The 17,355-nt window shown below is 36.8% G+C and overlaps 1 protein-coding gene across 7 annotated transcripts in view; it reads left to right on the top strand.

Moving 5' to 3' along the window:
* The window catches only part of LOC117407299 (LIM and senescent cell antigen-like-containing domain protein 1), a 38,744-nt gene extending 22,147 nt beyond the window's left edge, over positions 1-16,597 (top strand). For 3 of the 7 annotated variants that reach the window (XM_034012153.2, XM_034012154.3, XM_034012151.3), the window contains exons 2-11: positions 4,264-4,423; positions 5,947-6,013; positions 6,786-6,906; positions 9,586-9,735; positions 10,107-10,257; positions 11,540-11,632; positions 12,294-12,342; positions 12,685-12,760; positions 13,467-13,648; positions 14,744-14,869. In XM_034012153.2, the coding sequence (XP_033868044.1) occupies positions 4,264-4,423; positions 5,947-6,013; positions 6,786-6,906; positions 9,586-9,735; positions 10,107-10,257; positions 11,540-11,632; positions 12,294-12,342; positions 12,685-12,760; positions 13,467-13,605 (1,006 nt within the window). In that variant the 3' untranslated portion in view covers positions 13,606-13,648; positions 14,744-14,869. Of the gene's footprint in view, positions 1-411; positions 707-4,263; positions 4,424-5,946; positions 6,014-6,785; positions 6,907-9,585; positions 9,736-10,106; positions 10,258-11,539; positions 11,633-12,293; positions 12,343-12,684; positions 12,761-13,466; positions 13,649-14,743 lie in introns of those variants that run through there. The other 4 variants (XM_034012155.3, XM_034012148.3, XM_034012150.3 and 1 more) reach the window with 4 other exon arrangements.
* Positions 16,598-17,355: the final 758 nt, after the last annotated feature.

Raw genomic sequence — 17,355 nt, 5'->3', positions numbered from 1 at the left:
TTATATGTATGCTAAAGTAAACCAACCTCAAATCATAATTCTATATGCATGGTTGGTTGATTTTGTTGGTTTGATGACCCAGCTGTGAAATAACTAAGCCAGAACACTGAAGGGGAGCATTAAATGTTTGTTTTGCTACTAACCCAGCTGGCCTGTCCTTGTATGTTAAAGGGTTTATTTTTTAAATACTTGGACAATGTTATTGTTAGACATTTAAACATTGATCATGGAATGGCCGAACTCCATAAACTGAAATCTGGGGGTGTTGCTGTTTCATCTGTTTCCAGGATCTCCATAAATCACACCCAGTGACATTGTGACCTTACTCTGCTGTGCTGTGCTTTTAATTTGAAACTGTAACCAAACCTCCGAGTAAGCCTGGCTGAGTGATCTGGGACTGAACTTTTTTTTCTTTGGGATTTGGGAAGTCTCTGGCATATTGTTTGGGCTTCGTAGTGCAAAGCTGTGTTTGCCGAGGCTGAAGTTCCTGTGGATTACAGCGTGTTGTGTGTCCCGGTTTAAGGATGGAAGTGCAGAACAGAGCGCTGACCTGTGTGATCCCAGAGGAACGGGAGGTTCAGCATTCGGTGGTTAATGGGGTTCAACTTGTTGACGGCGGGGAGGATGAAGTGCCCGTCTCCAAATCCCAGAGGAGACGCAGTGACATAAAAGTGTACAAGGAGTTCTGTGACTTTTATGCACGATTGTAAGTCTATCTAGCAGTTTGAGATGGGTATTGTTTGATTAGATGAATTAGAACTGTAGACGGCAATCCGACTCGCATACCTGCGTACTTATCTAATAAACCTTTGTTTTTAGAAAAACTTTGTTCAAATGTGTGAATTTTTGGGTTTTTTGTATTTTTTTCTCCATTGCCTTTCCCTCTGTAGAAACTTTGGCATAGAAATATTTTTCTTAGCAAAGGTCTGATTTACATTTTGGAAGCGACTGTAATTCGAAGGGAATTGTCTGGACACTGCCCTGAGCTTTAAATATTTGAATAGCAGTTTCATTTGCGAGTTGTTAAAATTTGTGACAATATCAGAAGGCATAGGGCCGGTGAAGCCAGTCAAGAGGACAATACTGCTGAAATGGCCGTTTTACTTTTGTGAATAAACTTCCTGAACCTGAAATGTCGTTCTGATGTTAACTTGTATTGAAATTCCTGGTAAAAGCTTTTGCTCAAAGACATGCTATCCAAATGTACTTTCTTGTAACTAGGAAGGATTGTGTGTATTGCAGAAACATTCAATTCAGCAGTAGAGTGGTTTCTAAGGTGACATTGACTGCTATTCCAGTATCAGACTGTGAATGCTTTGTTCCCCTTGTGATTGTAAGCTGCTGTTAAAAGACCTGTATATGTGTGTGTGTGTATATATATGTATGTATGTATATATGTCAGACTGTCACATTTGATAATAATAATACAAAAAGTAAAGTTTTTGTTATGATTTTGATTGTCTTTATTACAAAATGGCAAAAGTTGTTTTTGCATTTTGGTGCTTGTGAATTATTTAGTGCCCAATAGTGTTTTGTGTGGTTTTGAACCAAGCTCCCCTGTAGTGAATTGCCAGTGAAGCTGCTACCATCTAACTCCTTTTTTGTTTTGTAAAATGGTACTGTTGCCGTGTGTGTGTGTGTGTGTGTGTGTGTGTGTGTGTTTTTTTCAAAGAGCCAGCTGTCCAACGTTTCGATATGTTGTACATATCTTTCTCAAGGGAGCATGTGTTTGAATCAAAACATTGGCGGTATTTATAGGTTTTTGACGGCAACTACTTGTTATTGTTTATAGTGTGTGTGTGTGTGTGTATATGTGTATATATATATATATATATATATATATATATATATATATATATATATATATATATATATAATGTCCATGGTGATCCTGCAGTCTGAAATCATAAATCTTTATGATAAACTCTAAATATAGTACAAACATCATTGATCTTTTTTTTCTGCAGATACTTTAGGGTGCACCAGAAGCTGCTTTTTAAGGTGTGTAGTATCTCCTGAAAAGCCTTTTTAAATTTCTGGATATCTGAAAGGAACGCCGTCAAGAAAGACCTAGGGATGTCATGGTATACTCGTTTTACGATAAACTGCAATCATTTTTTCTGAGTTCAAACGGTTTAAGGTGATATGGCCGTGTTTTTGTATCACCGTTTGTCCATCGGTGTTCATTATACAATAATAATACAAAAAGTAAAGTTTTTGTTATGATTTTGATTGTCTTTATTATTACAAAATGGCAAAAGTTGTTTTTGTATTTTGGTGCTTGTGAATTATTTAGTGCCCAATAGTGTTTTGTGTGGTTTTGAACCAAGCTCTCCTGTAGTGAATTGCCAGTGAAGCTGCTACCATCTAACTCCTTGTTTGCTTCTCTTAACTAATAGGATGCCGTCCAAACTGATAAAGATGAAGAGGGTATTCAGTTACAGTGGTCACATCCTTACCCTCTATCGTTTCAGACTGAGCCCAGAAAATCTTAATATTTTGGTGTTTCTCCACAGTAATTTTAAATAAAAAAGCAGCATTATTTTGCCGAGCCTGAGTCTGCTTTAATTTTTCAGGGGAAAGGGAGCATCATTGTTTTGTAACCTGTGTTGAAATACATGTAGCTGTTTTTCACCATTTAAATTCATGGGTTTTTCGTGACTGGGCTTTGCACCATACAACTGGTTGCAAAGATTAAAAAGTTTACTCCTTTTGGTCTCTTGGAAGGGGGTGAAGTTGTTTAGCGATCAGTGCAAATGTTTTCTATCTTTTCCACATTGTTTTTTCTTGGGAGTTTCAGAAATATACACATTCTTCTGGTTAATGGCCAAGGTCAGTAACCAAATTGGACAGTAATCTGTTCAAGCAATACTATATGAGAACAACTGGGAACCGCTTTCTACTCGTTCTCCAAGAAAGTTGTTTATTATAAAAAGAACTCCATGTACTCTCAAAAGCCTGATGTTCCTCTTTGTTTACTAGGTTCTATTGCGTCTCACTAAGGAAACATCTGGAAGTGTTACATTCACCCCGAACCTCTAAATGGGATGGCTCCAGATTATTTGACAGAGATGTTGACTCCCTATGAGCCTCAACGGGTATTGAGGTCTGCTAGTTGTGATCTTCTCTGTTTTCCAAGGGTGAGGCTAAAGAGGAAGGGAGCAGTAGCCTTGTGTGTTCAAGCCCCTCGTCTCTGGAACTCCCTGCCTGAGTCAGTTATTGTTATTTTGTTTATTTAGCATACGCCTTTATCCAAGGCGACTTACAGAGACTAGGGTGTGTGAACTATGCATCAGCTGCAGAGTCACTTACAGTTACGTCTCGCCCGAAAGACGGAGCACAAGGAGGTTAAGTGACTTGCTCAGGGTCACACAATGAATTAGTGGCTGAGGTGGGATTTGAACCAGGGACCTCCTGGTTACAAGCCCTTATCTTTAACCACTGGACCACACAGCCTCCCAGTTCAAAGTGCTCCCTCCCTGGAAATGTTTAAGTCCTGGCTCAAGACACATCTTTATAACTTAGCTTTTTTAATTTCCATTTTTTAAGCTTATTTGTATTTGTATTTTATTCTAAGTTTTATTGTACTTTTAAAATTGTACTGCTCTGTTTTTAACTGTCTGTAAAGCGCTTTAAATCACTGTGTATGAAAGGCGGTATATAAATAAAGATTGTTATTATTATTGTTATTGTTATTATTATTATTATTATTATTAGCAGTTTATAATAAGCTGGTATCGACGACAATGTAACAATAAAAAGTGACATAACCTAACAAAATGTGCGCTTGAGACCACACAAAGTACATTAAAAACACTGTTTTATGATATATTAGCATTCCCATTATATAATCACTTTCTTCTGTTTTAAGATCTTTACCTTTTTTGGTTGTATTTCAGTCTTCAGTTTGCTATATGCAAATATTTAAAAGACACTGTTACAGATGAAAACACTTCCTGGTCACTAATCACTTGATAGTTCAAACTTGCTTCAATGATAATCTATATAGGGTTGTTTTTGAAATATTTGAATGTCAAATTACAACAAAAAAAAAAGTGGAGAAACAAAACATTCATTCTTTGTGACCAATGATACTGTTACCATAATAAAACTAATATGAACACCTTAATAGATTTTAATGAAAGGGTATTTCTGGTCTGGTTTTACTGTTCATATCAGAAATACCCTTTATTTGTTTGACTCTGTATGACATTATTTATTTTTATTTATTTATTTATTTTTATTTTATTTTTTTTTAAACAGCAACATGGCAAATGCTCTGGCAAATGCCATCTGTGAGCGCTGCAAGAGTGGCTTTGAACCGGCTGAGAAGATTGTGAACAGTAACGGCGAGCTGTACCATGAGCAGTGCTTCGTGTGCGCACAGTGTTTCCAGCAGTTCCCAGAGGGTCTCTTCTACGAGGTGAGGATCTGCCACACTCATTAGCCTGGTCCCCAGAGGACAGTAAATGGCTTTTCCAGCGACCTTTATACTTCAAGTACCACTTTTATTTTTTATATTGCCATAGACATCATTCTGTGAGGGGGGGGGGGGGATAAAAATTAAGAGGTCCTTTCCAACATATATAGAAAAACATGTTCCAATTTTCAGGAACCATTTTTTCTTTAGCTCCAGTTAAAATGTGTCTCTTATTTTGATTACTCAAATACTGTGTTTATTCTTATGTGTTAAATCTGTGTTTTAGAAGTTGCTCTTCTGTTCTAGTTGCTAGCCATAGACATGTTAGTGAGTGCCATCTAGTCAACACCTTCTCTGTGTTGCCAGTATTACAAAACAAAACGCAGCCCACGGTTCACTAGATAGTGCTTGCAAAGGTAAAGACCCTCTGGCTAATTTAGCCTCTGAAAAATGTCTAGAACGCAAGAGCAGCTTCTGAACTCTGGGCTAAGCACCTTCAACGCAGATCACAAAAAGTAACTGCAATAAGAACCACACAGAATGATTGCTAAAACCATAAAAGGGCCAGAGTATAGTAAGCAAACAAAGATAAACTATAAAAACTATAAAAAAAAGTAATTTAAAGCAACTAGCTCTAATCTAAAACAGGGGTGTACAATCACGGTCCTAGAAGGCTATTCCACTCCAGGTTTAACAGGTAAAATGAACTGCTTAACTACTTCAGGGTCTGGATGGATATTTAAATGGTTTAATTAAACAATTTAGAACAGGGTTGGAACAAAGACCAGGAGTGGAAGGGCCGAGTTTGGGCCCCCCTGATCTCAATACAGCCATAAACCTGCTCTGTTGCTAACCTCTTCCAACCATATTTTAATTGTATTTTGTGATGCTAACAAGAATAGTGGGAACCACCAGCGGGATTACTGTACAGATAAACAAACTCTAAAAAGCTGCAATATTTTAGATGTGTAGACATGTATAACTGGTTCCTCAAGGCAGATAATTATGTATTTCAAAGAAAGTATATACTAGTCCCTATCCTTTGATATTGCTTGGCTGACTTTAATATATTTTAAACTACAAAACAGCCTTTCATGTCTTATTAAAAAAAAACAGATATATAGATCATAATTTAAATTATAGCTTTAGAATGGATACCTTTTATAAAAAAAGACCAACCTCCTTGACTCCCTTGGAGATTAATTATTATTTAAATATTTAAAACATCCATAAAACTCACACAAGTTTAATTTGGAACATAGTTGTCGATTTTTTTTTATATAGTTGAGTAATTTTTTTTTATTCTATACAATTATAAAACTTGCTTAATTAAGTATTTGTCAATGGCTTTTTTTTAGAACAGGAAAATTGTCAGTTACAATAGAGCAAATGGCAGGTTTAAGTTGCACCTCTGTAAATTTTATTATCTTATAAACTGTGGAATAAAATGAAACACTAATGTAGCAGGAATTACTTGCTAGATAATTTAAAGATAATGGCCAGTTTAATTTCCTTTTTATTTCCAGTTTGAAGGGAGAAAATACTGTGAGCATGATTTCCAGATGCTGTTTGCCCCCTGTTGCCATCAGTGTGGTGAGTATGCTTAAGTAAAGCACCCAAGAGGGTTCTAGGTAGTGCAGCAGGTTAATTCACAAGCATGTCTTTCACTTATTTGAGTGGTATTCGTTAAGACCGCAGCAGACATTGAATCATAACACAATTGACAGTTCCTGCTTGAGAGAGGCCCTTGACTGAACAGGCTTTACTTTAGGAGGTCTCTCACAGCTGTGAGAGGTAGCATTCATGGCTCCTGTCAGCATTGTCAGATTGTAACTTGTAGTTGCTTTTCTAAAGACGGGTGGAATGGTCAGTCATGATAAACGTCATTGCTGCTGCATTATAAGTCTCTGTGGCCCAAAATGTGCATTTCAGCTATATTTAAACATAAATGTGTTTAACAAAGGTTTTAAAATCCATGTAATACCCTTTTCACTGCTTTGTTTAGTTCAGTACTCATTTCTAATATATTTTCTCTACTTTAAAACATTCTTAAAAGAACACCACAATAGGACAAGCAGACCTATCCTCCTGTTCCAGGTTACAGAAGCTAATGGAGTAGGGAAGGTCATTTTTAATAGTACTATTTTTGCACCAGACAGTACTCAATCAGTAAACAAAACAAAACAAAATATATATATATACTTAATTACATAGTGCTCCAGCTTTAAAACAGCATTGAACTGTGGTGAAGTGTATTTTGTGCCCAGACATGTGTAATGCCTCCATACGCTGGCCGACAGCTGTCTGTTTCAGTTAATGTCAGTTATGTGTACAGCATCCCTGAGGGTACCTGTTTGTGTTTTAGGCGAGTTCATCATTGGTCGTGTGATAAAGGCGATGAACAATAGTTGGCATCCTGACTGCTTCTGCTGTGACATCTGCCAACAAGTCCTTGCTGATGTGGGCTTTGTGAAGAATGCTGGCAGGTGAGTGCAGTCATTCCTCCCGTCTGCCCTGCAGGAATAAACATGCCTGATCCCACTGTTCCAGGCAGTGTTTGTATCACAAGTATGACTGGAGCTTTCCAAAGAATGAGGATGTACAGAACATGTATCATAGTGGCGGGACGTACATGTTTTTTTTTTTTATGTTCGGATATTCGTCCAAGAGAAATATATTCGTTCGGATATTCATTTGGAAATTTAGAAAAAGCCATTAAATGAAAAATGTTATTTTAAGTAGAGAGATACTCAGGGAGTATATTTATTGTGTATGACATTTAAACAAAAAAATCTGAAAAACACAGCACTTGCGTATACTATTGACATTACGGCAGTACTTCAGGCCTTTTCGTAACTAACAAATACCAACCAATAAAGAAATTGAAATGTATTAACATTTCGATCGCAATACGTGTTTAAGTGCCTTTATAGAATTTAAATAAACTCACCCTTGCTTTGTTCACTTTACAGTCCAACGGAAAATAATTTAAAAACAAAATCAGAATTTTTTTTTTTTTTTTTAAAGTTCTGGTTTTTTTTAAGAAATAGAATTGTGTCCACGACTTCTTCACTTAGGCGGGCCCGCTTAAACCCTCTGGTGGAGTCGATGTTGCCGGTATGCATAACATTTCCCTTGCAAATTGGGACAGTGTTGGAAAAAGCGAGGCATGCTGCTTCCACCATAAGAACGGGTCTTCTGTGACAGATCGTTTGGGTTCTTGCAAAAAAATGTCGTACTTGGATCGGTCATCCATGGTGTCCAGTTCCTCATCAACGTCCCCAAATAAACTGCTGTAGTCGTGTTTTGCTTTCTTTTGGCCACGGCGGGTATTTTCTGTGGTAATTGCATCAGTGTTGCTGACGGAAGCCAATGCCGATGTTTCGTTTCGCTTCCCATTTCTAAAACAGCACCTGAAACCCCAGGTAGAGCAGTATTTGCCAGCTCTGGGTTGCGTGCGTGTAATCTGGACTCCATTTCTCTTTTGGTTTCTTTTTTTTGGACATCAGAAAGAAACTTAAGCATTTTAAATCGGGGATCGAGACCAACTGTTAGCACTTGCACAGAGGTTGGATTGATATTATTAAGGAAACGTTTAGTTTTTGATCAAAGCTTTTGTCTGACAGCAGGTGAATCACTCCCTTCTGGTTTAATTTTGTCAACCAAGTTTGTGATCACAGTAAAACTGCTGAAAGTGTAAGACTGTGTTTGCTGCTGAGATAACATGTAGTGTTTTCCATTGGGGACAATACTTTAAGCAGAGTTTTTTAAAATATCCCATTGCTCTGGTTTGAGATCAAGGTAGCACTTCTTTGCAGAGACCAAACTGCTCTTGTCGCCAGTGTAGTTCCGTCTGTGCTGTGGAGCTCATTCTAAAGTGGCCAACCAACTTTTGAGACGCACCAATAGCCAGATCAATCTCCGGTACTGCCAGACCTTTCCAAACTGAAAGTTGTAAACTGTCCCCCCCACACCTCACAGCAGTTAAGCCCATCCTTTCTGTCACAAGCAACATATTGGCGGCATTATCTGTAACTACTGCAAGAGGGGGGATTGCAAAGTCTGACAGTATTTCCTCTAAGTGGTGCTGTAGAGTCACAGCAGTGTGGCTCTCTGCAATTGGTTTTGTAGCTAGAATTTTAGTTTGTAAATTCCACTCACCATCCATGTAGTGGCAAGTTACAATCAATGACTCGTTTGCCACACTTGTCCATGTATCTGTTGTCAGGGCAAGAGAACTCACATTTTCCAGTTCGGACCTAAATGCTTTCTGTCCATCATTGTGTTGCTGTTTAATCAGTTCTTTTACGGTGTTGCGACATGGCATCTTATACCTTGTACTGCAACTCGATGAAAGGTTCGTCTTCAACAATACTGAGTGGAAGCATTTCCTGTACTAAGAAGTTGACCATCTTGCTTGTTATTTCATCTTTACACGATTGTGTTAGCTAAGTTGGTTTCTTTGCAAAGTCGGTGATGGTTGTCTGGCCTCCGGGCTTTATCTAGGTCTTTGTAAAGTACAGCATGCACCCGTTTAATATGTTCTCGCAAATTAGTAATACCACCATGGGAACTCATTTGTTTTTCGCAAAGCTTGCATTGTACAGCATTTCGTTCATTTATTTTGTCAAAATAATTCCACACGTCACACTGATGCCACTTGCCATATTTATTGCAACGCCTGAATGAAGCGGGAGAGCAAACACACACAATGCTTATTTCCGGCTGTTTTCAACAATGTCATTTCTCGCAGCAGACACTAACATTTTATTACAGTAGCCTATTACTAAAATAAACCCTGCTTTATGTACATAAACGATGTATTATGTACTTTTGTTTTTGTAAAAAAACAATAATATTTTATTTTCGTGTTCGAATGCATGGAAAAAATATTTGTTTGGATATTTTTCCCACCCCTAATGTATCAGTTTCTTTGTTTTTGTTTCCATAGTTTGCAAAGTTTTTTTATGTTGGTACCCTAAATTAAGTGGAATTATAAGCGCATTTTTGTTTTCGTAAAGAGGATTGGTTTTAGAAGGTGAAGGGGGGGGGGGGGGGGGTTGTTTTACATGATTTTATTTATATCAAATACAACTTTTGTATAATTAGGGGAGAGGGGAAGAGGGCTTTTGGATTTTAAAGCAAGCTTGATTTCCGTTATCTAGACACCTTTGTCGCCCTTGTCACAACCGTGAGAAAGCTAGAGGTCTGGGGAAGTACATCTGTCAGAAGTGTCACGCCATCATTGACGAGCTGCCTTTGATTTTCAAGAATGACCCGTACCACCCGGATCACTTCAACTGTACCAACTGCGGGTAGGTAGCAAGAACGGCGACAGTAGGAGTTGTTTTACCAGCATGTTGTATTCCAAGATTTATAAAATGCAATACAAATGTAATTTATACATTGATCAGGATAGTCCCTTTATGTGCATCCTTCGCACCATGATGTCAGTGACTCCCAGACGATGTCCGCAGCATGTATTGGTAGTCAGGTAAACTGGTCATCACCTTTGAGTGTAACAGGAGATTCAATTGTCACCCAGATGTCCTACCATGAACATATTTCATCTTATGCAAAGTATACTGCTGATATTTGGAATTATCAATGTACATGAATCTTTCTACATGGAATGTTTTTAATGACCATGCTTTTTACTTCTGTCTGTCCCCTTGGCATTTGCCAGTAAGGAGCTGACTGCTGATGCTCGTGAACTAAAAGGGGAGTTGTATTGCCTGCCCTGCCATGACAAGATGGGAGTTCCCATTTGTGGTGCCTGCCGAAGACCCATTGAAGGGCGTGTGGTCAACGCCATGGGCAAGCAGTGGCACGTGGAGGTACGTCCGGCTTGAATAATGACTGAGCGTTTAAAGTTATGGATAATGTTATGGATATCACAAATTGCACACCAAAATAATTAGAAAATATATTTTATCTGATGTCTTTCTTCTTTTTGGCCACTAGTGGTCAGTAATGAATTGGTCTTCCATTATGTCTATTTTATTTTTATATATATATATATATATATATATATATATATATATATATTCAAATAAATTGTTTACTTGTGCTTTTTCAGTACATCTTCTTCACTGCTCTCTTTTGTGTACCTTTTTATCTCAATTCATTTCCACACACTGTGTTCCTGTTTCAGCACTTTGTGTGCTCTGTCTGTGAAAGGCCCTTTCAAGGGCATCCTTACTATGAGCGGGGGGGGCACGTCTATTGCGAAAGGCACTTTGACATGGTGAGAGGGATTTGGACACCCATGCACCTTGTGCAACTTCACCTCCCTGCCTCGCAACGATTAAAACTGTTCAGATAAGGGGTTTCTCGGAATATCAGAATTGGATACTTAGCTACGATCTCAAGGCTTGTTACCTGAGACGGTAAAAAAAAAAAAAGTTTTAATTGGGTGTTAGACAGATATAGTTTTGCAGGGAAATCTACAATATTGGCAAGTAGCAGCTAAAGGCTCTTCATCCACTGACTTAACTAATCATTTGAAAGCTCATAGTTCACCTCAAATCGGAATGCAAGTAACTATTGTTAGCAAGATATTTAGCCTTGTTAACATTTAAAATTTAAATCTAAATAAAATTTTACCAAGTTTCTTTTTAGTACCTATAGATGACATTGAGGATGTTCTATGGACGCACAGCACCAGAAATGGAGCCTTGTTAACGTTTAAAATTTAAATCTAAATAGAATTTTACCAAGTTTATTTTTAGTACCTATAGATGACATTGGGGATGTTCTATGGACGCTCCCCCTTATGGCACACAACCGCTGACTAACGTTTCTGCAAAGCTCTAAATAGGCCAGTGTGACTTTAGAATCGTTCTGTACTTCACAAATCAACCATAATGGTTGTAACGGGAGATATATTAAAATAGGAAAGAGCAAGAGTTGAGACATGTTTGAACCTGTTTGTGAACCCTCCTATCTGAAAAGTTTTCTGTTGCACAATTCAGTGAGGTAAAAAGATTGGTGTGTACCTGCAGTGACTAGGCCTGTGCTATTGTTTGTCTGGCTCCTTCTCTTTTCTTGTGTACTCTCTGCAGTGAAGTCCTGACTAAACTATGACTAACCTGTTTGGCCGATAAACGTTTTTTGCAGCATTTTGTGTGTGCTAAGTGTGAAAAGCCATTCCTTGGCCACCGTCACTATGAAAGGAAGGGATTGGCTTATTGTGAAACTCACTACAATCAGGTACATGTAACATTTTGTTATTGCATCTACAAAATAAATTAGATTTCTGTACATACCAATACCACTGCACACAAACCTCTGGATAAAAACCAAGTGGAAAGGAATGTATTGTATAGTCTGTCATATTTACTTAATAAAAAAAATCTAAATCCTACTTTAAGTGCAACCTTGATATTTTGCTATCTGTCTTCCACATAAAAAATAGTGTAATATTGAAAACAGTGAATTGGTGAAGGGTCCCTATACAATAAAGTGTAGTACAGGTATAATTTATTGACAACATAGTCTAACCACATATTAACAGAACTTGTGAAATAGGATTGAGCACTGTATACAGCCGCAAATTCTATTATACATAGTGTATGTTATACATAGTGTATAATAGAATTACATTTCTGTGACCCAGCTTGAATTAAAGAAACAAATGCTTTTACTTAATTGTAACAGGTTTTATCAAATGTTTAGCAGATTTCACTATGATTCAGTATCTCAATAAGCATTTCCAGTGAATGCAGTTATTTCAAGATATTTGGAAGCAGAATGTTGTGATAAGTTACATTTCTGTTTGTTGATTGCAGAATTAAACATTGCAGTGTGCAGCTAGGACATGCATGCCTTGTAACTACACAAAAGGTCTAATTCTTTTCTGGTAATTTTACAGCTGTTTGGTGACGTTTGCTACCACTGCAACCGTGTGATTGAAGGAGATGGTAATATTCTGAATTACTATTATGTTTTGATTTAAAAAAAAAAAAAGTGGATGAATTTTTTAAAATTAATTTATAATCAGTGTTTCATATAAACTAGTAGCTTTTCTTGTATCTGTTTAATTGAAGATGTTGAGAGACGACTTTTCAAAGTTTGTAATATAATTTTAAAACTTTCTTGTAGTATTACCGCAGCTTTTGTATTAACCGGACAGCCATAGACATCCCACTTTTTAGTTTATTTGTATTGATTACATTTGTTTGTAGATTTATTTATTTTACAGTTGTAGTACTAGCGCAGCAACGGTTTCATTCTCATTGTGATTCTCTTTTTTTTCTCTCTAGTTGTATCTGCACTGAACAAGGCTTGGTGTGTAAACTGCTTTGCCTGTTCTACTTGCAACACCAAGCTGACACTCAAGTAAGTATAATTCCTGTTGCTTTTTAGCTCATTGTTCTGTAAAAAAAACTTTTTCTGAAACATGCCAGTCATTTTAAATATACTGTATATTTTGTATTTTTATATTTTGATGATATTATTATTATTATTATTATTATTATTATTATTATTATTATTATTATTATTATTATTATCCCTAAGCCTAATAATTCCTAGAATGACCCAAACTCTACTTTCTCAGGGTTAGATTGCTGGGTTGACTGAAGCAAGGGAAAGGGTATTGTATCTCTGAAACTGTCTTTCACAGTCTCATTCCTGTTATCTAGGTGAACTCCCACATTTATTGTTCTGCTTCCCCTGTTGAGCACCATTCCTTTATGCGGGAGCTAACCAAAAATCAAATTTCCTAGCTTTAATGTTATATCTGGTCACCATTTGTATTGCCTTTTATCTTGCCTTAAAAATAAGTTAATATTTCATATACAGTGCATAAAGTAATTAGATACCAGGAAGCATCATCAACCTTTTCATCTGTAGTGTTGTCTTTTGAAATATGCTTATCCCAAAAATGGAGATAATATTGCTAGTTCTATGAAAAGCTTGGTAAGCACTACCATTTCCCACCTAGGACAATGTCTCCCTCCATATTGCTCTTCCCTCTGCCTTTTGATTTCTTTCTTAATCGGCTCTTCTTTCCTGTACTTGTCTGCCGATCCCTCTTCTAAAGGGACAAATTCGTTGAGATTGATCTAAAGCCGGTCTGCAAGCCCTGCTATGAGAGAATGCCTGAGGAGCTAAAGCGTCGGCTGGCCAAACGCGAAAGAGACTCCAAAGAAAAGAAAAAGAAAATGCCAATCTGTTTGTAAACATTTCTTTCTCTTTTTCATCACTTCTCCTTTCTTTCCATTGGTTAGTGTCAAGGATATTCTTTTTTTCTGAGACTGTATTCATCACGCTAACTGTGCCTGCTGGCTTGGTTGGTTTGTTTGTCAACTCTAACGCTCTTTTTCTGCTTGTCGTCTGCAGCTTGGCCTCTTGCCATTCATTTTAATGGTTGTTGGATCAAAGGTGTTTTTTCCCCCACTTTACAAGTTTTTAAAAAATGTAGGGACATTTATGGGGTGATTTTATAATGCAAGAAATATAGGATAGTTATGCATGCTGCTGTAACACAAGTATTCATGAGAGAATGGGCACCATAGCCAAGCAAGTACCAGCCATTCCAAACTATGGGTTACCTGGAATGCAGCACTGGCACCCCCTATACTCTCACATGGTATTGTAACTCCTTTTGTATTTTACATCAAATTTCACTGTGCTGCCATGAGCCTTAATGCAACATCTTGCTGTGTTTCCCAATTAGTTTCTTTGTTAATTATACTTTATATTGAGCTTTTCATAATAATTGTGCATGGATTTTCTAACTGAAGTTTTGGAGGAGGAGGGGCACCCTGAGAGCCACACCCAATGGGGAGCAGTGAGGCAAACTGCAGTGTGTGCAGTTACACAATGTTATCCCACACTCTGGATTACCTGATGAATTTACTATTTAAATGAATCATTTAAACCGCATAAATATTTGAAAAACAAGACCTTCTACTGGAATACATTGGTAGTGGAGTTGCTGTCAATTTATATAGCCAAATAGAAAATAAAAACTTTTTTAGAGTCTGTATTTAAGTGCATCAAAAGATTAGCAGTTCTGTTCCTTGGTGGTTGCATCAGGGAAACTAAAAAAATAAATTAAAATATTACACACTTTGAAAATTATGTGATGTCTCGATTCAGACAAGGGTCTCTACTGAAGAATTTATAAGTACATTTCCAGTTGCTTACGTTTTAAGGTGACATCCTGTCTAGGTTTGTTCTGTGTGTTTTGGTGTAGTTTGCACATTTTGCATTTTCCTGCATGTTACGTACATACATTTCCAGTTTGTGGTGTACCCAGAACAATATCTATCTAAAAATAAAATGCTCAAACCTTATTATTTTACTTCTGCTTAGGAACAAGTTTGTGGAATTTGACATGAAACCGGTCTGCAAGAAATGCTATGAGAAGTTCCCGCTGGAGCTGAAGAAAAGACTAAAGAAGCTGGCTGAAACTGTTGGACGTAAATAAACTGCAAGCTGTGCACTTTGCACAGTTCAGACGAGAACGCTAGACATACTAAGCTTGATTAGAACCAAAATGTGTTTAATACACACAGAATCTGAAGGTTTGGAAATGCAAAACTATATATTCATTGGAAATAAAACTGATGGATTTAGTTTTAAAATAATTTTGAAAACATCAATGTCTGAAAAGATAAGGATAATAGATTTTCTCACAATATGATCTTGTCATTTATACTGTACCTTTTTAGGATTTTGTATTTCACACCAATGTATTAACAAAAAAACACTTCGATCTTATCTAAGCCAAATGTGTTACTTTACGTCTTTCTATACTTTTTTTTTAATGACAATTCTACTCCAATGCATGATTTGCAAAGTTAATATTAATCCCTTTAGGGTTGTGGAGAAACGAAAACTTGTGCAACTAACAAGAACATGGGAACTTGCGTTCTTCTAAATTTATGGAATGCATTTATTAATAGACATTTAGTTTGTAAAACGCCCAAAGAAACTATATTTAATGCTTTTTGTCCAATTTGTAATGTAGGTCTCGCTCCATTTATAAAACATTTGTTAATGTGGTTGACTACTATTAACAAGGAATACCTGTTTATTACAATCACATTTTAATGATTCATTACTAGTATAGAGAGCAATGCTTGGTTATGTATAAATACCTTACATTTTCTTGTAACATTATATTGCTATAGCCTCTTATTATGAAGAAATGGCTAATGTTTATAACACTTTCAGGACACAGAACTAGATGCATTATGGATGGTTTATAACAGATTTGTAAACTTAGATGTTACTGATTTTAATGCAGCGGTGCTTCCTTAATTGTGCAATAGTCAAGCCTATTGGAAACTCACTAGCCCCCACACAGTGTATGGGCAGCATAGAAAGTGAGTGGGTGGGTCCGAATACATGACAATTTTGACTCGAAAATCTCATGATAAGAAACAAGCAAAAAAGTGAAGTTGTTAGAAAATGGATTTTCAAAGGCTTGATTTTAATATGGCTTTTAAAATGGACTGTTTCTATTGGTACTGTTGTATAGCCTGCTATTTTCCCTGCATGTTTATTATAAATATCTATATATATATATATATATTTATCTGTTATATCCTTTGTTTCTTGTTCCTTATTTTTATAATAGCTGTCCAATTAGCAATAATCTTTAACTATGTAGTCCAAATGCTATGTTTTGACATGTACCTTTGCGAGTTAGATTTGTATTTGGTGTTTTTTTTGTTGTTAAAATCACACTGCCTTAAATGTTAAACAACCTGAAGTGTCAGATAATTAGAAAACTATGGTTATTTTTGAAGTCAGCATTTATACAAGAATTAAGAAAATATGTCAAGCAAGGGATGGGATGAATAAATAAATGGAGATGGCGTACACCTGTAGTGAAAACGGTGCTGAGGACTTCAAAAAATCATCTATATCAACTATTGTTTACGTACTATGGAACAATGTTACATTTCTAGAACATTTCAAATGGATTTATTTATCAGAACAAATCATGAAAAAATATGGCACAGCCTATTTCTTTGGTAGTAGTAAATGGCATTGTTAATTACAAAAAGAAATGCTGCATAATGTTGGTTTAAAGAAAAGTGTCACTCAAAGCCATCCAACTTAAAATTGTATGTAAACTAATCATTGAATCAATTTTCTAGTATCTTATGTTATTCACAGTGACATATTCCAGTATTTAATAAAATCTATACCATCGAACTCTTGTGTTCATTTCTCAAATGTTACATGCCTTGTAGTCAATGTTACAATAAAATGTGCAGTATGGATTGTGTGATCTGTATTGATTGCTAAAACTATGACTGCAAACACATGGAATTGGGGGGAGGTTAAACATTTGGGTAATGTGAGCCTATTGTAATTTTCACATGCCTTACTGTTCAGAAGCCTACTGGGTTTCACACATAACTGGCACAGGTCTCTCCCAAGCAACACCACAAAACAAAAGGATTGACCCCTCTTGAATGTTGAGTGTTTAGAGTTGCATATTCTGGTGACCTATACTTTTGTTTGATCATTTATAGTACTAATGTTAGGTCACAACAATGGATAATCTCATGGGCTAAATACTGTAACACTGGGGAACTTATTGGGGATTTGAAGATGATGCATTAAAGAGTAAAGGTGTTAAACTCCCAACAGTAAGGAATAGATACTCTTGATGACAATATCCTTCATAGAGTAGGTTCCAAATCGGAGAAGGGAGAATGTGCTACACTGACTGGACAAAACATTAGAATAGCCTTAACAGTATGTAATTGACTGTGGTAATGTGCACGCAGGAGCTCATTGCCCTGCAGGGCTGGTGTTGCTGCTGGCCAGACTGAACCAACAAAGGCGCAGCCCCAGCATCTTCTTGGACAGCACGGCGCCGTTAAAGCTGCTGTTTCTCAAAATTACGTTCTAAATGAAACTAACGTTGAATGCCCTGGTGTCTATTTACTGCGTCCTATCCGCAG

The sequence above is a fragment of the Acipenser ruthenus genome, chromosome 8 (assembly GCF_902713425.1).
Source record: "Acipenser ruthenus chromosome 8, fAciRut3.2 maternal haplotype, whole genome shotgun sequence".
NCBI lineage: Eukaryota > Metazoa > Chordata > Actinopteri > Acipenseriformes > Acipenseridae > Acipenser > Acipenser ruthenus.
The sequence above is the reverse complement of the archived record's forward strand: the minus strand, read 5'-3'. Positions and strand labels throughout refer to the sequence as shown.